Raw genomic sequence first — 25,025 nt, 5'->3', positions numbered from 1 at the left:
CTCCATGATGGAGCTACAAGGCGCCCATGGCATATAAAGGACCTGGGCCTGAGTCTCCTCTCACACTGGTGTAAATGAGGAGTCAATGGAGTGACACTGGTGTGAGTGAGATCAGAATAAGACACTTGGCTCTCAGTGAGTCAGGCAATCGAGGCAATGCATTCCAAAGGACTGGGTGGCTCCTGTGATGCAGAAAACGGAAAGGTGCGATTCTGGAATTGCCCACTTTGGGAAAGATGTTCAGGAGTGCCTAAGGAGCTTATGAGCACAAGTGCCATTGACTTTCAGTGGGACCAGCTCTCCTAAATCCTTTCGAAATTCTTCCCCATTAATGTCAGCACTTCCTGCTACATGGGACCAGATAGAGTCTGATCCCCAAATAGGCTCCCCTTACCTGCTGAAGACCCTCCTGGGATGCCGGGAGCCCCTGGCACGCCTGCATCACCTGCAAACAAGGGAGAGAGACACAGGTAGCCTGGATTGGGCAGCAAGGGATTAACTCACCCCTTGGGTAGTTTATAATGGCTGATGTGTATGTCCCCTTCCAGCCACAACACTGATTCAGTCTGAGATGGAGTCATCCCAGACCCAGGGGCATGATCTTGGAGACTGGGGTGAAGGGACAGGGCACAACCCTGCAGTGAGGTGAGTAAGGGCCAGCAGCAATGGCAGCCCCTGTGGCTCAAGACAGTGCAGTCCCGGCTCCCTTGGTGCACCCGAAGAGGGCAGCAGGGCCATGCTTTCACTCCACACCAGCCCAGGAGGAGCAAGCTGCCTCAGTGAGAGGTCTCGGTGTGAAAGGGCTGCAGGTTCAGGGCATGAGGAGGAGGAAGGGTTTTCTTTTCACAAACCTTTGTCTCCTTTGGGTCCGGTGGGTCCTCGAGGCCCTGCGGGTCCGGGAGGTCCCTGGATGGCAACTCCAGCACCTGCCCAACCAGAATGCCAGGAAAAGGAGTTAGAAGTGCACAGGCAGAAAAGCCTTGGGGGAGATTGGGGGAGATCCTGGCCACACTGAAGTCAATGGGAGTTCTGCCATCGATTTCAGCAGGGCCAGGATTTCACTGCCTGGCTCCAGCTAAATGCTCAAGAGCAACTAATGCAGAGAAGGCAAAGTGTGTGCACACTGACCTGAAGAAGAGATTCCTGGGAGGCCGGGCTGACCTGGTTCACCTACATGAAACACACAGAGAGAGGGCAGTCACACATTCCTGCTGTTATAGTATCCCTCACCTGACAGCAGCGCTGTATGCTGGAATCCTATTCACCTGTGAATCCGCGTGGGCCCGGTGAACCTGTGAACAGGAAAACAGAGGCGTTGTTAGACTGTTCACACCCACCTGGCTTGGATTTGCTAGATCACCCAGGCCCTGATCGAGTATGCAGAACACAATCACAGCATCTGATTATCAGGGCTGAACTGGGTATTTTAACCCAGGCAAGGGAGGGCATTCAGCCAGCTTCCTGCTGAGCATGGGTTTATGTTTAACACTCCCGCATCCATGCACCCTACTAAGCACCTCTGAGTCCCAGAGGACCCTGCAGGGCAGCAAAGCCATGGGGGAGGAGGAGCGCCGCCTCTGACGATGTCAGTGACAGGACCTGACGGAATGGAATCGCTCTGTGGCTAAGGCAGAACAGAGATGGGCCTGGACCAGAACAATGAACGGCCCCAAATCACAACCCAAGCCGCATCAGAAACCACGCTTTGCAAATGGATCTTGTCTCTTTGATGGCAGAACCGAACCTCTGGTTCCCAACACCCCTGAATCTTACGGGCACTCGAAATCTAGACTGGAACGTCGTGGCTTGTCACTGCCCTGGCTCCTGAACTGGAATCTAGTTAGTTGCCATGGAGTCAAGGGAGAATCCTATTTATTATTTGTACCGTGGTAGCTCCTTGGAGCACTATCATGGCCCAGGGCTCCATTGTGCTAGGTGCTGTACACACACAGAACAAAAGGACAGTTCCTGCCCCAGAGAGCTTCTGCATTGCTTATCAGTGTGAGGGTTTAGTGCTGAGGCACTTTACCGGTGTCTTGAAAAGCTAGCTGTTGGGGAAGGCTCATGCTCAGTCAGAGCAGTAGGATCTGAGAAAATGGACTCACCTTGGTCTCCCTTTGGCCCAGGTGGGCCTGGTGGACCTGCGAAGAATGTTTCTGTAATGAAAACAAAAGGGTTGTTTAATGTACACAAGCAGACACAGCCATGGAGTGGAGGACCATGACGTGTCCCCCCGTCTACATCCTCCTGAAGCTAGGAATCGCTGGGGGTTCATTTGAACCGCAGAGGGAGAGAGAGGTTTCAGAAGGATCAGGCACAAGAACTGGGGTTAGGAATCAAGTGAAAGTACCTACCTGAGGTGGGCACGAAGGAGCCTGGTCTTCCTGGTGGGCCTGGCGGGCCTGGTAATCCTTCTCCTAAGCAAGGGAGATAGAACAATACTCAGAAGGGAGGGCAAAGGCCGGTGAATGCAGCAGTCCACATAGCAGAGTCGCTGGATTGCCAAACCTGGTGCCAGTTACCTATTTCTCACTGCACCTCTATCCCACATTAGTCAGTCACTTCCTGCTGTAATACTGGAGGATCACAGCACGATCCAGTTAGGGGGAAACTCCATTTACAGTGTGGTGCAGGAAAAATCCCAGAGTGCCTCAGTGCATTCAAATAGCCTTTCCACTCCTAATCTAGTGAAGCTTTACTTATAGAGGAGTTTTCATTCCATAATAAACAGGGCCCACATTGCTCAGCTCCTGGGGCTGCAGCAATCACCATTTAACAGCTAGTTTTTAAGTGCTGCATTGCACAAGGATTATCAACTCTTCAGCCTCCTCTGCTCTGGGTGAGAAGGGGAAGGGAAATTACCACTAGATCACCGAAAGGGGAACAAGGAGGCATCCTTAGCAACCAGTATTGCTCCCGGCAGGGAGTGCAAAGGAGCCAAGGCTAGACCGCTGGGCAGTGGAGGATGGAAGATGCTACAACTGCAAAGAAGAGTTGGCACCCTGTCGCCTTTCAGGGTGAAGACATGACTTTCCTGGCCAAAGTTTCCCCACCAGACTTCCCCCAGAGGTCAGGCCCACCAGCAAGTCCAGGGTGTGGAGGGATTTTGCTAGACAGTTCCTCTCCCATTATTGTAAAACTCCCCTTCTAGTGAAGTGTGCCTGTGTGAACACACGGGGTTAAATCCTGGCCCCGTGGAAGTCAACGGCAAAACTCCCATTCACTTCCATGGGGCCAAGATTTCTTCCACAGTGTTTCAGAATTGCTCATCTGGGGGCACATGACAAATCGACTGTAAACCGCCCCTCCCTCCCGCCACAATCCATGGATGTGGGGGAACAAAGTTTTACCTGCTGGACCGCGAGGTCCAGGTGGTCCCTGGATGGACGCGCCTGACAAAAGAAAAGAATCAGACGTATTCAAGAATATTTTCATAGCAAAATGAACAAGTTGAAAGCATGCTGCAGGCTTTATTCCACCCCTATGGCCCCTGTGCTCTCTCCTATGTACTGCACGTATATAATACTCTATTATAATATATATACCTGGGGGTCCTGGAGGGCCAGGGGGGCCTGCTCGTCCCAGTAAATCTGACGAAACTGAAAAAAAGGAAATATTTTTGCTCTGGAAATATTGTTGTGATGTTGCTAATGAAAGCTATTGGAGTCAGGGGTGGATTAAGGCAAGATCCTTGGTACAAGGCCTCATGGGTCAAAGGGGACCTGGACACACCCATGATTCTGAGAGGACAGGGTAGGGCTTCCCTTGATAGTCCCTCGGGGACCATGAGAACAGGCAGCAAGACCTGGGGCAGGTGAGTTTGGGATGGCCAAGGCCACCAGGGTGGGAAACAGCAAGGAATCTCTCTGGACAGTGAGGACCTGTGAGAAAGACCACAGAGGCCAAAGATGCTGGGCTAGGATGACAAGACTTTTCAGGAGGAGGAAGAATTTTTAAAGGAGGGCCTGAATTTTTTGGTGAGCAAGGTAAAAGGCCAATTTTTCATGAATCTGGGCTCCAGATAGTCTTAATTAGAGATGGACTCCAGCCTCAAAGCTGAGATGTGAATCCCAAGTTCGGGGGTGTTCAGATCCAGGATTTGGGTTCGGCCCATTATAGAGCTATGGAGGAGTCACAAAGTTCTGTTCCAGATCTGAATTACTCCAAATGCAGTGTTTGCATATGGGGAGCGGATCGGGACCACTTTTAGTCTTAATCCATCCTTGATCAACATCCTACAAATACTTACAAAAGCTTTTCAGAGCATAGTAGAATAATCCAAGGTATAATAAATAATTGTAATAGTAACTGGTTGCAACATGCATACTGTATTACATAAAACAAATTGATTTTCCGCAGGGGATACTGCTGTTAACTCAATTCAGTTTCTGTCACTTCTGCCTTGAAATTAACATTTCTTTCCCTGATGATTTTGTCCTCAAATATGTGGGAGACTCTAGCCCTTGGTCCTCCTCCACATCCATATAACATGTCATTTTGGACTGGTTACTTCTTTGCAGCAGGCTTAGCATTAGTTTTAGTGTGAGCACAGGGCAGCTGCATGTTCTTGTGGCCTAGTGGCCAGAGTAGTGCAGTAAGACTCAAAAAGACCTTAGTTTCAGTCCTGGCTCTGGCCTGCTAGCTCTCCTTTGAGCAGACCATGTCAATGCCCTGTGCCTCAGTTTCCCCATCTGTAAAATGGGGATAATGATACTGCCCTCCTTTGTAACATGTTCTGAGCTCTACCAATAAAAAGTGCTAAATACTATTATTGTCATCATATAGATACCATGAGCCTCAACTAAACCACGTGCACACTTCGTCTACAACATATTGAGCTAGAGACAGCTCAAGTTGAAGGACCCTCTCCCTTAGCTGGGCTGGTCTCACCCACTAACTCTTCATGCTTCCAATAAAGAACAGAAGCAGCATCTCTTCTTACTTTGAGATAATGAAGTTGCAACTTCTGATTTGATGGTTTCCACAACGGTTTCACCGGTGAGCCCTCTCTCGCCACGTGGACCTTCATTGGGAACAGAGAGAGTGTGGGTTATTTAGCCCATAGAGGACGAGCTCTACCTTTTGGGGGATCTGCAAGGCTCCAGGCTAATGTACTAGCTTCTGATCTCCTCTGACATGGCTTCAGATTTTGCTTTCTGTTAAAATAAACTGGTTGACACAAATTCAATCCTTGATGGACAGTCATCCAAATCTGGAAATTCCTGCATAAATCTGCCATTATTATCAAGCTCAGTTCAGGGTCCATCTCTAGCTCCCACCTTTTTACATAGCAGGATTCCCTAGATCAGGACCATAATCCAGATCCTCAAAGATATTTAGGCACTTAACTCCCACTGAAATCAGTTCCAATGGGAGTTAGGCACCTAAATACCTTTGAGGATCTGGGCCCATATAACAGAAAGGCAGCTTTGATTGAAATGTGCTCTGCTAGATCTAACGCCCGGATAGAATAATAATAGCTGTATCTGTGGCTGTAGCTTTCATACAGAAGCTATTTGGGCACTCCCCACACACTCCTCTATGGGAGGGTGGGGGGAGAGAGACATGAAAATTGGGAATTTCTTAAAAGATTAATTAAAACTATGAACGCAGACGAATGAGCCAAAATGAAAAGCTCTGGAGACAAAAGAGAAAGAGACTTTGCAAGAAGCTGAGAAATAAGGAGCGGGACTGAAAGAGTTTGTGAAAAAGAAAAGAAACGAATGCAGTTCGTTCAGAGGCAGACAGTGTGCTAGGCAGACTGTGTACGGTACCTTGCAGTCCGGGGAGACCAGCTGGCCCAACAGGACCTGGTTTCAAAGGACAAACAAAAAACGACTGCATTAGATTTCCATGGCTGTATTTAACGGTATCAGGGGACAATCAATAGGCCTTTGAAAAGAGCTGAGAACATCAAATCATACATTTGTCCACGCAAGTAAATTAAATCAGGATATGGGCATGAATTAATCAGCATGTCAGTGGATACTGGAGGTTCTGGAGAGGTGATTTTTAGTTCAATACCTGGCAAATAAAGCACATAGTCCATTTAGACTGGTGAAATAACCAGGCAGGTACGGGGTATAATACAAAGACAAGGGGCCTGATCTAGTCTGCCTTGTCCCTTCCCTTGATGAAGCTGAGGAATAACACCACTGAAGCCAAAGGAGTTACACCACTGTAAGAGGCAGACAGGTGCGAGAAGAATCGGCACCTTTGAGGTTTGCTCTATGACTCCATATACTGGAGGGCGATGACTGAATAAGGACTGTTCAGAAGAGGTTTAGGCTGGGGGGTTATCATGGAGCCTGGGGCTCTTAGTGTTAGGGTCTGGAGCGGGCAGTGCTAAAATCTCGTCAGCAGTTCTTGCGAGATTTCTGCTGTCCTGATGACAACCCCACCCAATTCAGGACTGGAAGATAAGCCCCTTCTGCGTCTGGATCTGAAAACAAAACTATGGGGTATGTGTGTGGGTGGGGAGGGGAAGGGGGGAGGGGTGTCAGATCCAGCGTATTTCCCCCCTCCCTTTCTTGAAATGCGAAGGGACTTGGATTTGAAATCCCAGGTTTGACCCATTGCTAGACTGTGTGCATTAGATCAAAATGTAATGGGAGGTTCCAGGCCACAACCTCACTTCCTCCTACTCTTCTGAAGCCTCCCTCCTACTTGTCTCTCTTGTATCTGTCTCCCACCCCCATCTTCACACCCTTCCCCGTGCTCCAAACGACCTGTCTTCCTTTTCAAAAATCCCTCCTTCAAATACACATGCTCACTGCGCTGCCTGTTTAAGTGAGGCCCAAACCCTGGCCTTACTACGGTGGAGATCACAGAGGGCAGGCAAGATGGGGAAGCTAATGAATAGAGAGTCCCTGACCTATGTGGCCTGTAGGACAGGACAGCTTGGCAGGGATAGGAAACCATGGACTCCAGAATGCTCCAGAAAGGAAGAGTGTGGACCCCACTCAGCCCTAGCAGAGCAGGGGGACCCTAGCCATGTCCCCAGGCTGGCTGACCATACTCCTGTCGGCCCAAGAAGCATGTTCACCGGGCTCCCGCCTGCTGCTCAGAAGCAGCATTTTCCAATTCTGCTTTGTGCCCCCTCTCCCACCTATAAGATGAAAAAGCATTTTACCCTGAGATTGTTAAATTCCTGCCAGGGCAGGGACCCTGTCTTTCTCTGTGTTTCAGACAACCCCAAGCACAGTGCTCAGTAAATACACAACAAACAGTGATGCATGCTGCACCTGGAAGGAGCAGGGTTTCCTTACCTGGGACACCGGGTGGTCCTGGTGGTCCTACTGCTCCTGGTGGGCCTGGAGGGCCAGGGAGAGCAATAGCTGATGAACCCTCTGCAACACAAAAACAAGGCAGTTGGCAAACAGAGAAGAGAAGTAAATCTGCAACAAATATCATTTGTAACGAACGCTCTGACCAGTTCTGCTGTCTACATTGCCACAACCGACTTAAATGATGCAAACACAAAGAGACCCTGATCCTTTGTAGGCACAAGGTAACCATGAAAATAGAAGGGATAATAGAAATTAGAGAAAATCATCAAAAACTGGGCCTGTTTAAAATCCCACTCTCATACGTACCAGCAGTTATAACTTGGCCGGGAGCACCAGGTTCACCTAGGAGAGAGAGGGACAGAAGAAGAGTGATCAGTTAACAGATCAACAAAACATTCTGAATAAGTTTCTGATAGCATTTTGGCTTCTGTTCTCATTCCCCTCAATCTTTTGTTAGAGAAATTATAAGGATGGGAGATAATGGGGGAAGAAAGAGACAGAGAAGAGAGAACTCAGCTAACTCCAAAAGATTCTTTAATCAAATGTCCAAATGCTGCATTTGTCAGAATGCATAACAGGCCCAGTTCTATCCTAGATACAAGTGTGCGGCTTCCACTGAAGTCACTGGGGCTTGTGATCATGTATCTGGGGGCAGAGTTGGGTCCAATATGTACATTTCAGAGGGGGAGCTATGCTGATGACTTCTTTGGAGAACACCCGGTTTTCTACGAGCTTCAGGAGACTTTTGTTAACTCCATTTTTCTTTTTTGAAACCACTAGGTGCCACTGTTGATCCAGGCACTGGTCAGGAGACAAGAAAATCCTCACTAATGCAAAGTACCTAGAGAATAAATGAATATCTGGTTTGAATCCCAACTTACCTCTAGCCCCTGGTCGACCGGGGTTGCCTGGGAGTCCTGGTATGAAGAAACAATTCAAAATTATGAATGTAAATATTTTTTTTCCAGATAATTCCCAGAATTGTAATTGTGGGTTAGTGAGAAAACCTCCCACACAGTCACTTGATCCAACCATTTATTCTCCTACATTTATGGCAGGTGGTTTTAAAAAGATTTCCTGCTGTTGATTGCACCTCCTTTGCTTTATCAGAGGGCCCCAGATACCACTGCAAGATGGCCCCAGATTTCTAGTGATGGCTAACGGGGTGGTTCAATTATGCACAAGGACCTGGAACGCCTTCCTAATAACTCAGGGTGGGATTTTCAGAAGTGTAATGGGACACGGTGCTGCTAAATAGTTGTGAAAATCCCATCCGCAGTAACGATCTCAACACCCACTTTGATTCAGAATCCTGTGAGTCACCATATTAGAATCCCTATTTTGACCTGATGAGGGTGAAGATTCCAAGGAGTTCCTGAACTAACATCCAGCAGAAATCTATTTTCTATCAGATGGGTGTTGTTTATTTATTCAGGACATCTCAGCCCAGGTGCTCCTCCAAGTGACCTTCCCATAGCACTCCACAAAGTTTTCCCTAGCTCAGTGTTCTGATTTACTCAGTGGGATACACTGCACCCTTGAGATTGCATGGCCTTTTCTAGCTCTTATCATCTCCTCACCAGCTGACTAGCATTAACTCATTTTTCCAGTGTTTTACAAAAAGGAAAGTAAGTGAGCTTAGTCCTGGTGAAAATTTCTAGGCTGACAGCCCTGGAGGTTGAAATCCTTCGTTTATTTACAGGACATCTACATTATGGGGAAAGGAAATGCAAAGTTCTTCCCCATGGCACCCCACCAATGTAACTTAACCCTGTTCTGGAGGTGCAACCTCTAAGGTTCAGACAGTAACCCATACCATGATACACCTCTACCCCGATATAACGCGACCCGATAGAACACGAATTTGGATATAATGCGCTAAAGCAGTGCTCCGAGGGGGCGGGGCTGCGTGCTCCAGTGGATCAAAGCAAGTTCGATATAACACAGTTTCACCTATAACGCGGTAAGATTTTTTGACTCCCGAGGACAGCATTATACCGGGGTAGAGGTGTAATTCACCCTTTGGCTGGAAATGCAAACAATGGGGCTAGCTAGAGACATTTGTGGTGGTAGCTTTGGTGATGTGGGACATGGAATTAGACTGAAACAATCAACAGATTTCACAAAGACCATTGGGCAGTCACCAAATGATAACAAGGCTTGGTCACTACAAAACTGGGCTGGAAGTGGATCCTAGCATTTGGGAGAGGACAGCCTTCTCATGTGTCCTTGTCTTGCCTAGGGTTCCATGTGTGGAACGCTGTGAGGCTGAGACAGCTACCAGGCTAGTGAGGAGGTAATGTAGATTTAAATTGTACTAAAGAAAAACCGTCTCTCATGAAGGCCCATTCCTCTTTACTACAGCACATTTCAAACTGGGTTTTCCTAGCATTTAATAAAATATCTGTGTTAACCTTAAAAAATGTGGTGAGCTGAGCTCCCCTAACTCCATAAATGAGACTTGATCATGCGTGAATATATGCTGTCAATCTCATATCTCGGCTATTTTAGTGGTCTCTACACCTGTGTTTCACGTAAGGATAATAGGCTTACAAATGTGAGGCTAATAGGAAAGTCAAGGTGCTACAACGTGTTGGTGATAAGCCAGAATATGGCAAAATGACTTACCTGGGGGTCCCTGCGGTCCTGTGAGACCTGGAAAAATAAAGGCAAAAATTCTGAGGTTTGGAAAAATTTCTTTGGGGAAAAACAATAATTTTGTTTATAATTATGGGCAGATCTTCAGCTGTGCAAATCAGCATCCATATACGTGTGTGTAATCTGCATATTGCAAAGGGCCCAACATCCACATATCTTCGCATTTCATTACAATGTCCCAGCATGACTATCTGGCATAGAACCATAGAGTTGGTAGGCAGGCAATTCCTCCAGATGGGATGTGTAACTCAATGGCCTTGTCTAACAATAGTCATTTTTTCCTTTCCGCTTTTACCTGGCTGTCCTGCATCGCCAGCGGGTCCAGGTGGTCCTCGCAATCCTTGCATTCCCATGAGACCTTGTTCCCCTAGGGACGGTTACCAAGACAACATATACATACTCAGATTCATGTAGCGCAATAACCATTTACAGTCTAGAGACTGTTGATGTGAAAAGTGCCAACGTTTCGATTGTAGGCACCTCCCACAAGTCAGCAGACATGCTGGCACATTAAGCGGGTACTTTCATGCCTAAATGGCCAGTTTGAGCATCCAAAGTTAGGAGGTGGGCAACCAGGTTTGACGTGTCACAATGTTGTTCTGTCCAATATAAGATATAAGGCCACTGCTGTGACACAGCAAGAGTCAGGTGATCTCCAGGAGATCGCATACGGTATATCTAGTCACTCGGACTTTTGCTTGAAATGGGGAGGTGACTGTGTGACCATAAGGAAAATACACACACATTTATCTGGTGCTCATGCTACAGAATGCATACGATAGTTTATTCTTAACTTCACTCTAGTGTCTTGGACACAGACTACCCATCGCAGGTGAGGCCAGGATGATGGGGCACAAGGATAGTTAGCCTCCCGTAAACATCCCTCGGTTCAGGGTTAGATGTTTGATGGTACACTACTGTACTACTATGTTGAGAGACCAGGGCCCCAAGTCATGACTCCATTGACTCTGTTACTACATCAGTCACCATCTCAAGCTGCAGGCAAGTCATGATGTAGGTGATCATTTGTCTCTGATGAGGGGCAATGGGGGAGAAGAAGGAAAAAATAGCCACCTACCTCGTGGGCCTTGGTGTCCATCGGGGCCAGCTGGACCTACCCAAAGATAACAGCTCATTAGGGATTGCCGGAATGGTCCCACAGTATACTCAGTATGGGGGGATATTCCCTGTATGGTGTATAGCTGAACACAAGACTATGGCTTTCTATTATATTATGTCTAAATAAGACCTTGACTGGGATCATTGATGGTTCAGAAACTTTCACCTAAATCTTAAAGGTAAGGACCTCATTTATGCAAATATAATCTAATGAAAGAAATCTGTGGGAAAGACCTGGCAATACATACAGTACAATCCCACTGCACAGTTATCTCCGTTCCAGTCCTCACAGAAATGGACTAGCCACTGACGGAAACAACATCTGTGTGTGTTCTCTAGAAATGCTGCATCAGGTCTTTGTTATTTACCAATGGATCCTTTGGCTCCCGGTTCCCCTGGAGGACCAGGCAATCCTCTTGAGCCTGGCTCACCTGCGATCAAATCAAATTAAAGTGAATACAAATAATGTTGGTGAGGGTAGAGTTCATGACCATCCACAACATTTGCAGCTTTGCAAGCTAAAGGTAGTATTGACAGGCCATTCGGGTCTCATGATTCATGGTGCCACGTGATCACCTCTGGGCATTGGGAGGAAGTTTTCCAAAATGCACAAATTAACTGAGTGCATTCCAGGTGAGGGGGATTCTCGCTGAAGTAATAGGTATGGATCCCTCCCCAGGGATACCTGATTATATGAATCAAGAATATGATCAGATATGGCAAACCTCATGTTCTAATGAACAAAAATGTCAACAATAACAATATTTTTACATCTTTGAAAAATAAGCAGAGCAAGCTTGGATGGGCAGCCTTTATTCCTGCATGCACTTTTTAATAATAATCTACTTCATATTTTATAGCCAGTATTAATTCCAGGACCCCAGACAACAAATGTTTATATACTGACCTGTCAGACCACGAGGTCCTTTCTCTCCATGGTCACCTAAAGCAAACACAAGGGGAAATATAACTTCATGTAATTCATAGAGTCATAGATTCCAAGACCAGAAGGGACCATTGTAATCATCTAGTCTGACCTCCTGTATAATATAGGCCATAGAACTTCCCCAAAATAACTCCTAGAGCAGATTTTTTAGAAAAAACATCCAGTCTTGATTTAAAAATTGTCAGTGATAGAGAATCCACCAGGACCCTTGGTAAATTGTTCCAATAATGAATTAGTTTCAACATTTATGCCTTATTTCCAGTCTGAATTTGTCTATCTTCAGCTTCCAGTCATTGAATCTTGTGATGTCTTTCTCTGCTAGACTGAAGATCCTACTGTTAAATATTTTTCTCCCAAGTAGATACTTATAGAATGTGATCAAGTCACACCCTTAACCTTCTCTTTGTTAAGATAAAGAGATTGAGCTCTTTGAGTCTGTCACCATGAGGCATGTTTTCTAATGCTTTAATCAATCTCGTGGCTCTTCTCTGGACCATGTCCAATTTATCAACATCCTTCATGAATTGTGGGGATGAGAACTGTTTCACTGAAAAATTTTACTGTCGAAGAAAAAGAAAACCGGATGGCAAAAGCATCAAGTAACCAAAGCCAATGAGGTATGTGATTGATCCCAACCTGACATTGGGGGAACCAGGACAAAATATCCTGAGTAATCTAATAGGAAGAAAGTACTGACAAAAGTAATTTAATTGATTAGCATACCTTTGGGTCCAGGTGCTCCCAAAGCTCCTTTCTCACCTAAAAGATATAAAAGCAATGGCTTAAAGTATAAATGTTGTAGGGGGAGAAAAAGGTCTCCCTCCATCATTCCTCTCTTGAGACAGGACATGACCCATCTCTTCTTTTGATGCTTCATTTAATCTAATCTATCATGCTCCTACCTATCTATGGTATTTCCAGGGTACCTATTACCATCACTAAGTTTATTCTTTTTCCTCCTATCTTTCTCCTATTATCCTTGGGCCCCAGGGTCAGAACCTTTCTCAGATATAACTCTGATTCACAGCTGGGTGTTCTCTTCTGGGCAGTAATGGAAAAGCACAACAACATCGGTTACAGCCACCATAACTCGTCAGTGTAGCAGAAAGTGGGCTCTAAGTCTGACCTTTGGCCCCTGGGAGACCTGCTTCTCCTCTAAATCCTTGAAGGCCAGGAGAACCTGCAAGAAAAAATGAAATTGGGGTTTTAATCATGTCCAGCCTACTCCACCGCTGAACACATTTTCTAAGGAAGTCAAGCATGCAGAGAGTTGTCACTCTGTCTTTGTTTCCTGTATAATAGGAGAATGTGGCACTCACCAGGCGGACCGTGTGGGCCAGGAGAACCCGTCATGCCTGTAAATAAGAAGTGTACAATATTTCAGCTACATTGCAATGGGAAGGAGAACCCATCTCCTTGGGTTTGCCAACAAGTGACCAGATTCCAGAGTGCCCCTAACTAAACAGGGTCCTCCAGCCACTAGACGATCTCACATAATTTGCATCCTATACATCAGAGAAACTTAGTCTTGAACTGGAATTGTTGTGATCTACAGGAAGCAGCTTTCCCTGGTGGGCCAAGCCATAGCCTCTCCTCCTTGCCCAAGGAAGGAGGAATAGAGCTCCACCTTGTTTCAGTGGGGAGTTGCGCTTTATAGGCAAAACTTTTCCTCTCAGTTACATGGGTCAGCTCCCATTGAAGTCTGTGGAGTGGCCCCTATGTGACAGACAGATAAGGATTCGTCCCATTATTTCTAAAGGTTCAAAGGCAGGCAAAAGCCATCTGTAAGCTCAGGTAGATTGTTGCCACCAGTCAATCATCTACAGCGTTACTTAGACTTCCATAAAACAAGCCATTTTTTAAAGTCTAAAATACGCCTCTTCCCATTAGAACGTCTCGTTCTGAAATGTGGCTCATTTGGGGGCAAGCCAGCTCATTCATCTCCCCACTGCAGTGAGGCACAAATAAAAACAGCGGGACCCACAACCTTCAACGCATCCTCCCACAGTTCCTAATCAGGGCTATTGCCCATGCAATCCTGCTGCCATTTTCTGTTCACCACTGTATTTACCTTTGAGGCCAACAGACCCTGGCGGCCCAGGCGGTCCTGCAGGTCCGTGATCACCAACAGCGCCTAGAGAGTAAAGCATCAGAGCACGTCATTAACCAGCCTGCCAGCTGCCATCCTCCACCCCCAGAAGGAACTCTAAGATTCAAAAGGACGTATCCACAGCGTGGGGATCACCTGCACCACACTGAGCTTCTCTTGTCCTCCTGGGCAGCAAGACAAAACAAGCCTGCAGCTTGCTCCTGTGGGATCCACTTGCTATCAACAAATTGTCTCCATGAACCTAAACTGGGCTCCCTGTTTTATAAGTCCAGCCATCTCTTTCACCATCCTACCCCCAGATCTATGTGCACCCATGCAAATGCTGCTTTGCAGAGAGGTATTGTATGTTTACCCAGCTACAAAACAAACCACCAGCCACCTTTAGTCTGTTTTCTTCTAGGAGTCACCTTGAACGACTGAGGGTTACCAGCCCATTTAGTAAGGATCTGATTTTGGTATACGGCTCTGATTCCCGTCACTCAGTGTCATGATTAATCAGTAATTAAGACAACTGAGAACACATTATCCAGAAATGAGCCCATCTCATTGGGCATTACGACACACCAGAGTTTGAATCTTTCTAATGTCCCAGGACTTATCTCACTACACCACCTGGCGTCATTGTCTTCTGTTGTCAGTAAATATTTTAGTGAAAAAAAAAATCTATCAGTCATTTCTGTGCTAAAAGACGTGTCAATCCAATGCAACAGACAGATCTTTGTAATTAATTGCGGCAGCTACAGAAATGAAAAGATTCTTTTTGGTAGGACACACAATCAGCACCAACCTGTTTGCCTTTTTGCACACAGTCAGCAGTTTTCTGGTTTAGTCTATTTATTCAACTCTGTAGCAGCTTTGGGCCAGAGCCTTTGGTGTGACTCTTGCCTCAAGGTTGGCAGTGTGGACAAGATAAAAATTAGCTGAGAGCCAAACCACTTCTGGTTCTGCAAAACCCAACCCTGACTGATGAGCTTTGGCAAAACAAAAGCCACCTGGTTTGGCCGTTGTCGAGGTGGCACAAACCCGAAATCTTTCAGCCCTATTCCAAGTGGAGAGGCAGATAACAGGAAACCTGGATCTGAACTATCAAAACTAAATCCTGACCACTGAGGCTTTTGCAAAACCAGAACCGAGACCCAGCCTCCATGGCCCATCTCTTTATGCACTGGGGACAGAACAGGACAGTCTCCTACCTCTGTCTCCTTTCTCCCCAAATCCAGGTGGTCCAGGTTCCCCACGAGGCCCTGGTGGCCCTTCTCGCCCTCTTTGGCCCATGGGTCCCTCCATGCCATGATCACCTACGGTAAGCAAATGGCTTGTAATATAGCTTTATACATTCCATGCAGTGAAATTCAGTGTCTCCTCCTCCCCCGCTGCAGCAGGACGGGGTCCTGTTTTCACACATGCAGGTTGAGGGTATGAACATACTGTGCGAGTCTCCCACTGTAACTGAGCTGTGCTAAGCTCAGAGTAAGATGGGTCAGTGCTGCTTACCCACACTGCCTTTCTGTCCTTTCGGTCCCTCTGGTCCTGGGTGCCCCATCAAACCAGGCATGCCTGTAAGCAAAACACAATGTGGTAAATCTGCAGTTTCCCTGACTACGGTCCAAGGGTGGGTGTCTAAGAAATATGAAAATAAGGGATTTGGAAACCCAGGACTGCAGGGTTAGGGTGGCCGGGCTGAAAAAATATATTGTTTGCTAAGCACTGTATATATGCAGGGGTCTCTTTAGCAGCATATGGTAGGTACGGTAGGGTGCAACTATAAATATTCTCTGGCTCTGAGAACATTCCTGTCCAACACGGCTGATACTGAAGGATACATGACTTTGTCTTTTGCACACACAATGTCAAGGCATGATCACTCATGCAGGCATCTGATAGAACTGTCACAGGCAAAACCCAGTTTGCAATTATTGGCCAGAATCTTTCAAGCATGCTCACAGATCTCAGTGCACCAAAATCGTGCAGGGAAATGTGTGCTCACACACAAGCCAGGACAGGATGAGGCCTTGCGGCAAATAAGGCCTTTGAGCTGTAAGGCAGTGGTTCTGCCTGTATTTCAGCACTACGGGAATAATAACTTCAAGCAGTATAAGACATTTGCAATGGCACAAGAGTCAAACTCAGACTCCATGGACAGCCAGCCTGGAGGGGTTTGATGTGCAGAATTAATCCTGGCTGACTGCAATGTCACTGTGTGTGGTGTTCAGCTGACGCGCCACGGAGGCTGGCGACTTGTTGAACTCAGCCTACCTGGTGCACCAGGAAGTCCTTGATCTCCTGTTAGAACAAAGAAACAGACCATTAATGGGAAAACGGATCTTGCCTTATGTTCCCACCTTCCTCCTTTTGCTAGTTATTACCCTTCTGCCAAAAACCAGAGGGGTAGGTGCCTGGCCTTTGACAAATCAAAGACCCCAACATTCCTCTAAAGCATATCTTGATTAAACCAGATACTGTACGATTCCCATCTTGCTTTTCAAACGGGTGAGTGTATTTCTGGATACAAATACCTGTGATCCCCTCTACAGTGCTCTCTAGACTCGGGTCTTTGCCAGGGGATAGTGCTGACGAGTGAACAGCCATGGGCAGCAGGTATAATAGCCAAGGGGAGGCGTTGCCACCCCCAGCACAGCCGTCCCTGCTGCCTGACACCTGGGCCGTGGTACCCCCTCCCCCCGCCTCTTCTCCTCCCTGCTCTGACCCTTCCCCAAGGTTCCCACGGTTTGCTGCTGCTGGTGAATCTTTGCCTGGGGTGAATCTTCCTCCCCTTCTCTCCTCCACCCCATCCCCATCTCCCCTCCGAGGTCCCCGCAGCTGCCGGCTGCGCCTCTCCTCATGCCCTCACCCCCGAGGGGCGCGGGCTGGGTGTGCGCCTGAGAGTGCGAGCTGGGAGTCAGTGGCAGACGAGGGGAGCGAGGAGGCGAGTGGAGGGCACCCCTGAGTAGGGCTGTGTCTACACTGCCACTTTCAGCACTAAAAGTGGAGCGACAAAAGCTTTAGCGCTGAAAAGCGCCAGGACAGACAGTGCTTTATCGCCGGGAGCACGGCTACCACCCCTCATGCAGTGTAGGCATACCCTTACTTTACACAGTGAAAAAGGCTTCCAGAGACCTAGTAGCAGAGATCACTGAAACTGTTAAAGGGCCATTGAAGTGGTAATGAAGCCATTTGACAGGCATTTGCCAAGGCCCTCGGGAAGCCTGTGGCCATGTTCAGCTGGCTTTTCTATTGTAGGAAAATGTGTTATTGGGGTTAAAAAGAGTTTCCAAACGATGACCCCTCAGTCATTCTCTGTACCAGAAGAAGTCAGCAGTGTGCCCTTGTTGCCAAGAAGGCCAATGGCATTTTGGGATGTATAAGTAGGGGCAGAGCGAGCAGACCGAGGGACATGATTGTTCCCCTCTATTCGACATTGGTGAGGCCTCATCTGGAGTACTGTGTCCAGTTTTGGGCCCCGCACTACAAGAAGGATGCGGATAAATTGGAGAGAGTCCAGCGAAGGGCAACAAAAATGATTAGGGGTCTGGAACACATGACTTATGAGGAGAGGCTGAGGGAGCTGAGATTGTTTAGCCTGAGAATGAGGGGGGATTTGATAGCTGCTTTCAACTACCTGAAAGGGGGTTCCAAAGAGGATGGCTCTAGACTGTTCTCAATGGTAGCAGATGACAGAACGAGGAGTAATGGTCTCAAGTTGCAGTGGGGGAGGTTTAGATTGGATATTAGGAAAAACTTTTTCACTAAGAGGGTGGTGAAACACTGGAATGCGTTACCTAGGGAGGTGGTAGAATCTCCTTCCTTAGAGGTTTTTAAGGTCAGGCTTGACAAAGCCCTGGCTGGGATGATTTAACTGGGAATTGGTCCTGCTTTGAGCAGGGGGTTGGACTAGATGACCTTCTGGGGTCCCTTCCAACCCTGATATTCTATGATTCTAAGTAACTGCTAACCTGGCTCAAGGAGGAGCTGACATAGCCAGAGAGTTTATTTCTTGATCTAGTCGTTTTACTCAAACCCAGTTTAAGTAAACGAGTCCGACAGGGAATTCTGGGTAAGGTGATCACACTATTGCCCTAATGCAGGCTGTCAGTGACAAGCACTTGTTCAAAAGGAGAGATTAGGCTTCAGCTTGGCGCAGGTAGCCTGGCGTTTCGTCTCTGTACAGCATACACCGAGCGCCCTGCCACGCAGAGGAGAATCTATCTGGTAATTGAGCTACACCTGTTGCTTGTTCAGTTCCCATGGGGAATGTTATTACTGCTTTAAGGTGAAAAAGGGAGAGGGTCTCACAGGGGAGAGGGGGCAGCAGCAGGGTTAAGGGCTGAGGTGAGCCAGCTGCACAGCAGGTGGTGGTGGGGGGGTCTCGTGGTGGGGGGTCAGGGTCTGGCGGGGGGGGGAGGTGAGCAGCAGGTGAGTGAGCGGCAGGTGAGTGGAGGGGGGATCTCGGGAGGGGGTGAAGAGGTGAGTGGCGAGTCAGCAGTGGGTGGGGGCAGGGCCTGGGGCAGAGCAGGGGTGGAGTGTGGGTGGGGGCTGTGGGTGGAAGAGGCAGGACAAGGAGCTCGCCTCCCCCAGGGGAAGTTTCACCCACCACCCATGAGAACAGCCAACCCCTGTCATTATAATACTGGACCCAGGGAACCATTAGAAGGTGAGAAGCAGTCACCACTTCATCAGCCTCTCAACAGAACTAACTTCTGTGAGAAACAAAAGGCCTTCCTTCAGCTAAGTGCTTCTAAATCTAGAGTTCTCACAGCACCTTGTCCGGGTATATGAGAAAATGTCTAATTTCAGACTCACCTTTGGGACCTTGCATTCCCATATCGCCTGAGAAAGGAGAAAAAAAATCAAATCAAGAGAGATCCAGGAGGTATTCCCAGTGATTGCTCATTTTGGGACCATCCTTTCTTCCTTGTTACACTCCGAACTCTCAATGAGACCCCTGGGAGTTTGGGGCGAACATGGAATGCAGGATTGGGCCTTTCCCATTTTAAGTAGTTGTGCTAGTCAGTTCCCTGGATTCATCATGCAAATTATTGGAAGAACCTGAGACACAGAACAAAGAAAGGGAAACAAAACTCTCCTGTACCTTTCAGACCAGGTTCCCCTTTCTCTCCTCGGAAGAAACCTGCAATGGGAAGTAAAATGGTTGTTAGATTTAATTACACAATTTCAAGTAAAACAATCTCTCTCTCTCTCTCTCTCTCTGAAGACACAAGGCTGCTTTTGACTCGATTTCAAGGCTGGAGGCAGCATAATCTAGTGAGCAGAGCATGGATTTGGAAAGTAGGAGCTCCCCAGACTGATAGGAGTGACTCGCTTTGAAATCAGCCGCACTCATCTCTCGCAGAGGAAGGAAAATCATGCTCTCGGAGTGCCAATTCCATTCTTGACTCTCTGACCTTGGGCAAATCACGTAACCTTATTTTCTCCATCTGTAAAATACAGACCTCACTCACAGGGGTGTTGTAAGGAATAATCAGCTACTTTTTGTGCAGTGCTTTAAAAATGATAAGCCTTATCAGTGCTGTAAGTATGATTCATAATTACAGGGACCATTACATTATGTAAGTGGGGGAATAGTCCCACTATTGTGGGGAACTTTCCTGGCTTCTGCACTACCCTGGTGAGGTGGGCTAGCGAAAGGATCTGAGTCCTCGCTCCCACTTCCTTTACCCAGTGGTCTCCCTGCCCTTAAGGACTCCCCTTCCACTCTCCTGTCTGGCAGAGTCCTCGTAACCCCAACAAGGCTGGGCCCAGGATTCCTGGGGGGCTCGACCCCCAACCCTGCTGTGGTCACCTAGGACAGGGGCTAGGGTGTCCCCACTCTGGGGTACTCTCTCTGCACTGGGCACTTCTCTGACCCACTGACTATTACATACAATTTAAAGCAAATGCAAGTTATTTAATCAACAATTAATTTTAAAAAGAATAGGGAAAAATGGGAAAGGTTAAAGGAAACACATCACCCCGCTCTGTGGCAGGGAACATCACAAACAGTGTCTCTGGAACGTCAGGGCAGTTCACAGTCTGTTCCTTGTAAGCCCCAGGCCCCTTTTCCGGCCCTGGCTGTGCTGCAGGGATGCTGTGGGTTGGACACTCGCTCTGGTGGTGGCCTCATGCCCTCAGGTTCTAAGTGGCAGGACCCTTCTTCCCAGTGTCGCCCCCGCCCTGTCGGGGTTACATATCCCCCTCCGAGTCTGGCCTGCAGCCTCCTGGCTGAGGCGTCTCCCTGTGCTGGGCCCACTGCCCAGGGTCCCCCTCGCTCTCCCCAGCTGCTCACCGCACCCAGCTCCGGACTGCTCCAGCCCCAGCCCCACCACTCGGTCTCTGCACGGCTGCTGCTCTGCCCCCAGCTCCCTGGGCTGCTTCTCTGGCCCCTCTGGCTCTGGTTGCTGCAGCTCTGCTCCCAGGGCAAGTCTGCTCTCTCTGGGCTGTGCCTCTGGCTTGGGGGCTGCAGCTCTGCTCCCAGGACAGGGTCTGCTCTCTCTGGGCTGCTGGATCTGGCCCAGCTCTGCTCCCCAGTTCAGCTTGGGCCTCGGCTTTCTTTCTCCTTAGCTCGGCCCCACTCTGTCTGACCCAGCCAAGTCCGGCTCACATGGAGGACAGGACCTCCCTGGCCTCCTGACTCCCTGAATAGCCTGCCCTCCCTGTCATTCAGGCTGACCTGGAGCATTGGCCTCTCTCCCCATTGTTCCTGGGGACTGTCAGTCTCAGGGTCCTGATTTCCCATAGACCCTTCCCCTTTTAGTACTGGGAGCTAGCCAACCAAAACACCCCCACTGAATGTTAGTAAGGGGGCAACAGTCCTCTTACATTTACAACTACCTTGATATCCCTCTCTTGGATAAGTAGGGTAGATTTAATCCTTCTCTTACTTCCATGACAGGCAGCGTTCTAAAACCTGTACTTGCTTGCAACATGCTCTCCCATAATAGGAAGGGTTTATAATTTGAATATATTATGCTGTACTTTGAAGGCCTCTGCCAACTCAGATACGGAGTCACACACCTTACCTGGGAAGACTATTCTGCAAGTCTTTCCCCTTATCTGGGACAGTGAACAGGGCACATTTTCAAAAAATGGCCACCTAAACTGCTCCTGCAAAACTTGCATATGCAACATTTGCATGTTCAGACTATTCATCTGTGCAAGCAAATCTATTTTTGCATGGGCAGTGCATGCACCTCTCCATTTTCTGAATGTAAGTGTAGATTGTGTGAATGCAAATTTTACACACGCAATTTAGACAGTGAATTTGGAAAATCTGCAACAAGAGAACGATAATTGCTCAAGAGTTTACATTTGTCAGTGCAATCTGACTGCAGGGCCAAGGGTGGGGCTGAAATGAGGTAAAATCACATCTCAGTTACACAAATGTAAATCTGGAGTAACTCCACGAAAGCCAGTGAAGTTATTCCAGGTTTACAGTGGTGTGAATAGAAAAGGAGGACTTGTGGCACCTTAAAGACTAACACATTTATTTGAGAATAAGCTTTTGTGAGCTACAGCTCACTTCACTGGATGCATTCAGTCGAAAATACAGCTCACGAAAGCTTATGCTCAAATACATTTGTCAGTGTCTAAGGTGCCACAAGTCCTCCTTTTCTTTTTGCAGACACAGACTAACACGGCTGCTACTCTGAAACCTGTCAGTGATGTAAATGAAATCAGAATCTGCCTCTTCTTCAATAATATATACAGAATCTGGTAACACCATGTTCTACATTTCTTGCTACCTAATTGCAATCTTAAATCACAAAGTCCTGTGGACAGTGCAAATGACAGATCTGCCTTTTTTTCCTGGTGAAGCATCTTTTAGCAATCCAGCCTCATGGAATTTCTTGGACTCTTGCCCTTCTTACCTCGTCCTCTTTCCAAAGCCATTTTGCTCCTCATAAACAGCCAGAGAGCCTCTTGATCTTTATGACTGAAACCTGTAGCATAGTCTGGACCTTTCCCTACATCAGAAATACTGTACTGTTGGTTAATATCCGCATTGTGTGGATTAATTAACAGGTAGCTGGCTTGGGTTTTCTCCAGGTTTTCCACACGAGATTTCAGCTTCTTCACTTCTTCCGCTGAAAGGTTAAATTAAAGTAAACCATTAAAGGGGAATGAGAGGTGTGTTGATACCCATAACAATTATTTCTAAAGGCAAGAAGCAAGGGAAAGTTCTTTGTCAACTCACAGCTGCTGCTTAATTTGGCAGGGGATGGGAGAGTAGGGTAGGGTTATTCTGTGTATCTAGTAGCTCCTTGTAACTGGTAACTTTTTACCTGGGATTTCCACTGGACTGAAAAGACATCTTTTGAACCTGTCAGCCTCTAAGGCAGAGGCGGGCAAACTACGGCTCGCGGGCCACATCCGGCCCGCGGGAACGTCCTGCCCGGCCCCTGAGCTCCTGGTCCGGGCTCTCTCCCCCTATCTCCCTCCCCAGCAGGCTCACCTTGCTATGCTGCCAGCGCTCTGGCCCGCCGCTCCCGCCAGGCACTGCGGGTGGCGTGGCTGGCTCCAGACGGGCGGCGGGGCTGTCAGCTCCTGCTGCTCTGAGCAGCATGGTAAGGGGGCAGGGGCAGGGTTAGATAAGGGGGAAGGGGTTCTGGGGGCAGTCAGGGGACAGGGAGCAGGGGGCGGTTGGATAGGAGGTGGGGGCCAGGCTGTTTGGGGAGGCACAGCCTTCCCTACCTGGCCCTCCATATAGTTTCGCAACACCGATGTGGCCCTCGGGCCAAAAAGTTTGCCCACCCCTGCTCTAAGGGCAAAAATTATCTGGTGGTCAGAGCACTGGAGTGGGAGTCAGATCTAAATTCTCCTCCCAGCTGTGCCATTGATTTCCTCTGTGATCTCGAGCAAGTTACATCCCCTCTCTGGTCTCATCTACTCTAGGAAAAAAAGGGGTTTTCCTAACATAAGTTAACTAACATGAGACAAAATCCTAAGGTGGACAAGACAGTTTGTAGCTTTCACACGAGTTAGTTGGTTGAGGCAAAACCTAAGGGTTTAATTCATAGTCTTTAATTCAAACTGTTTATACACGTGGAAATGACACACTGCCTTGTTTTCACTAGGATTTCACCTTGCATTAGTTACCTCGAGTTAAGACCACCACTGTTTTCCTCGTGAATATGCACCCTGTGTGCCTCATTCCTCACATCCGTAAAACAGGAACAGTACTGATTTCTACCCCTCGCACAGCTGTTGTGAAGCCTAATCCACTAATGCTGGTCAAGCGCCTTGAGAACCTTGATGGACAGCACAAGAGAAGTGCAAGGCTCTCTAATGATACTTAAAGGCACAGACAAAGAAATGCGCATTTAGTAGCTAAATCCTCACAAGTGAAAGATACGAGACCCAAGAAAATTTGAAAGCAAAGCTGAGCAAACATGGATGCTTCTGGGGACAGTGAGCACTGTGTTGGTACAGCATGGGAGAGCTGATGGACTCCAAGTATCCTCCTGCTGCGTTTCTGTCAAACACTGTTCACTTCTTTATGGGAGGTGACACAGATCACGTCATGGACAGTGATGGGCCCCAGCAGCACAGTTTGGGTTTGGATTCAGATCTTGAACCAAATTTTGGGAAAGATGAGGAGAACACAAGAACTGTGCAACCAGATCAGACTAGTGGTCCATGCAGCTCAGTCTCCTATCTCTAAGACAGACAAGCATTGGAGGCTTCAGAATAGGGTCTAAGAAACCCTACAATCGATAGTTGTGGAATAGCCTGCCCAGCAGTGCCACTGAAACACTTTTAATAGTGGGGGTGCTGAAAGCCAGCCCCCTTACCCCAGTCTTTGCCCCCCCCTCCCGCCCCGGAGCTGGGAGCAGGGCCGTGTCTCTGGGACGGGGGAACCTGGACAGGGGTAAGGGGGCTGAGGCTGGGGCCACAGCTGGGGGTGGGTGCGGGGCTGGGAGTGGAGCCCTGCGCAAAACCTGGGGGTGCTGCAGCACCCCCCGCACCCCTAGTTCCCGTGCCTATGCTGCCCAGAGGAGAAGTTTCCTAACCCTGGTCACTTACAGGTTGGCTTTTGCCCTGAAGCAAGAGGGTTTCTATCCCTTACACATTATTTTTATCTTATCTGATGTATCCGTTGTTCTCATTATCCTTATCTTTGTTTTATCTTTTACTTAGCCCTGCTAAGCGCTCAGTGAATGGAAGTTCACAGGCTAATTATGTGCGCTGCAAAAAAGTATTGCATGGGACAGATACTATTACATTCTCTCTACCATCCATGATTTCGTTTCCCTCTGTGTTGTCCCTCTAATGGGGGTTTGGATGGAGGGTTTTGCTTTCCTTCATTATCGATCTGGATCTGAACTTCCTCAAAGTTTGGCGGGTATTTAGATTTGGAGTTTGGTTCAGGCCAATCACGAATCACATCTGGATTTCACTGAACCTGAACGATATAGTCCATCCTTTGGCCTGCTCTTGCTGTGATCTCTTACCCAAAGCGATGAGTCCGAAGAGCAATCCAAGGAGGAGCAGCCCAGCCAGGAGCAAACCCAGGAGCCATTTCCACCAGCTACAGCAGGAACCACAGGGACACCAAGCTGGGGCTGACCCTATCCCTCCCCCTCCATCATCGCCTCGAATTTCTAAAGTGGGAAAGGACAACAGCAAAGTTAATAAACAACTCACTGATTTCAGTATGAGAATAAGGCCTGCAGGGGCAGGCCCATTAAATACAGTGCTCTAGGGAAAAACCTTTCCAATTCAGTTTGCACACAATGGGTGAAATTCGGAGCATCCTGAAGTCAATGGCAAAACTCCCGTGATTTCAACAGGGCTAATGTTTTTTGAACTGCTGACTTCCAGTTTGCAGGTGCTAGTTGCCCCTACATTTGTGTGCTTGCACAACGATGACACAATGAATCGCAGCCATAGCTCTGTGTAGTTGTTC

At 47.9% G+C, this 25,025-nt stretch overlaps 1 protein-coding gene across 1 annotated transcript in view; it reads right to left on the bottom strand.

Moving 5' to 3' along the window:
- COL17A1 (collagen type XVII alpha 1 chain) overlaps window positions 1–25,025 on the bottom strand; it is a 65,037-nt gene that overhangs the window by 13,164 nt on the left and 26,848 nt on the right. The window contains exons 17-45 of the mRNA XM_084632964.1: window positions 24,571–24,720; window positions 21,988–22,203; window positions 19,212–19,250; window positions 18,923–18,949; window positions 16,379–16,405; window positions 15,617–15,679; window positions 15,316–15,420; window positions 14,084–14,146; window positions 13,332–13,367; window positions 13,139–13,192; window positions 12,736–12,771; window positions 11,974–12,009; window positions 11,435–11,497; window positions 11,026–11,061; window positions 10,243–10,314; window positions 9,918–9,944; window positions 8,171–8,206; window positions 7,596–7,631; window positions 7,269–7,349; window positions 5,775–5,810; window positions 4,943–5,023; window positions 3,546–3,599; window positions 3,351–3,392; window positions 2,355–2,417; window positions 2,106–2,156; window positions 1,266–1,292; window positions 1,129–1,170; window positions 852–926; window positions 395–445 (exon numbers count right to left, since the gene is read on the bottom strand). Coding sequence (XP_084489090.1) covers window positions 395–445; window positions 852–926; window positions 1,129–1,170; window positions 1,266–1,292; window positions 2,106–2,156; window positions 2,355–2,417; window positions 3,351–3,392; window positions 3,546–3,599; window positions 4,943–5,023; window positions 5,775–5,810; window positions 7,269–7,349; window positions 7,596–7,631; window positions 8,171–8,206; window positions 9,918–9,944; window positions 10,243–10,314; window positions 11,026–11,061; window positions 11,435–11,497; window positions 11,974–12,009; window positions 12,736–12,771; window positions 13,139–13,192; window positions 13,332–13,367; window positions 14,084–14,146; window positions 15,316–15,420; window positions 15,617–15,679; window positions 16,379–16,405; window positions 18,923–18,949; window positions 19,212–19,250; window positions 21,988–22,203; window positions 24,571–24,720 — 1,725 coding nt within the window. The remainder of the gene's footprint in view (window positions 1–394; window positions 446–851; window positions 927–1,128; window positions 1,171–1,265; window positions 1,293–2,105; window positions 2,157–2,354; window positions 2,418–3,350; window positions 3,393–3,545; window positions 3,600–4,942; window positions 5,024–5,774; window positions 5,811–7,268; window positions 7,350–7,595; window positions 7,632–8,170; window positions 8,207–9,917; window positions 9,945–10,242; window positions 10,315–11,025; window positions 11,062–11,434; window positions 11,498–11,973; window positions 12,010–12,735; window positions 12,772–13,138; window positions 13,193–13,331; window positions 13,368–14,083; window positions 14,147–15,315; window positions 15,421–15,616; window positions 15,680–16,378; window positions 16,406–18,922; window positions 18,950–19,211; window positions 19,251–21,987; window positions 22,204–24,570; window positions 24,721–25,025) is intronic.

The sequence above is a fragment of the Lepidochelys olivacea genome (genome assembly GCF_965140295.1).
Source record: "Lepidochelys olivacea isolate rLepOli2 genome assembly, chromosome: 7".
NCBI classification, from domain to species: Eukaryota; Metazoa; Chordata; order Testudines; family Cheloniidae; genus Lepidochelys; species Lepidochelys olivacea.
Note: the sequence above shows the minus strand (reverse complement) of the source record. Positions and strands in the feature narration are given on the sequence as shown.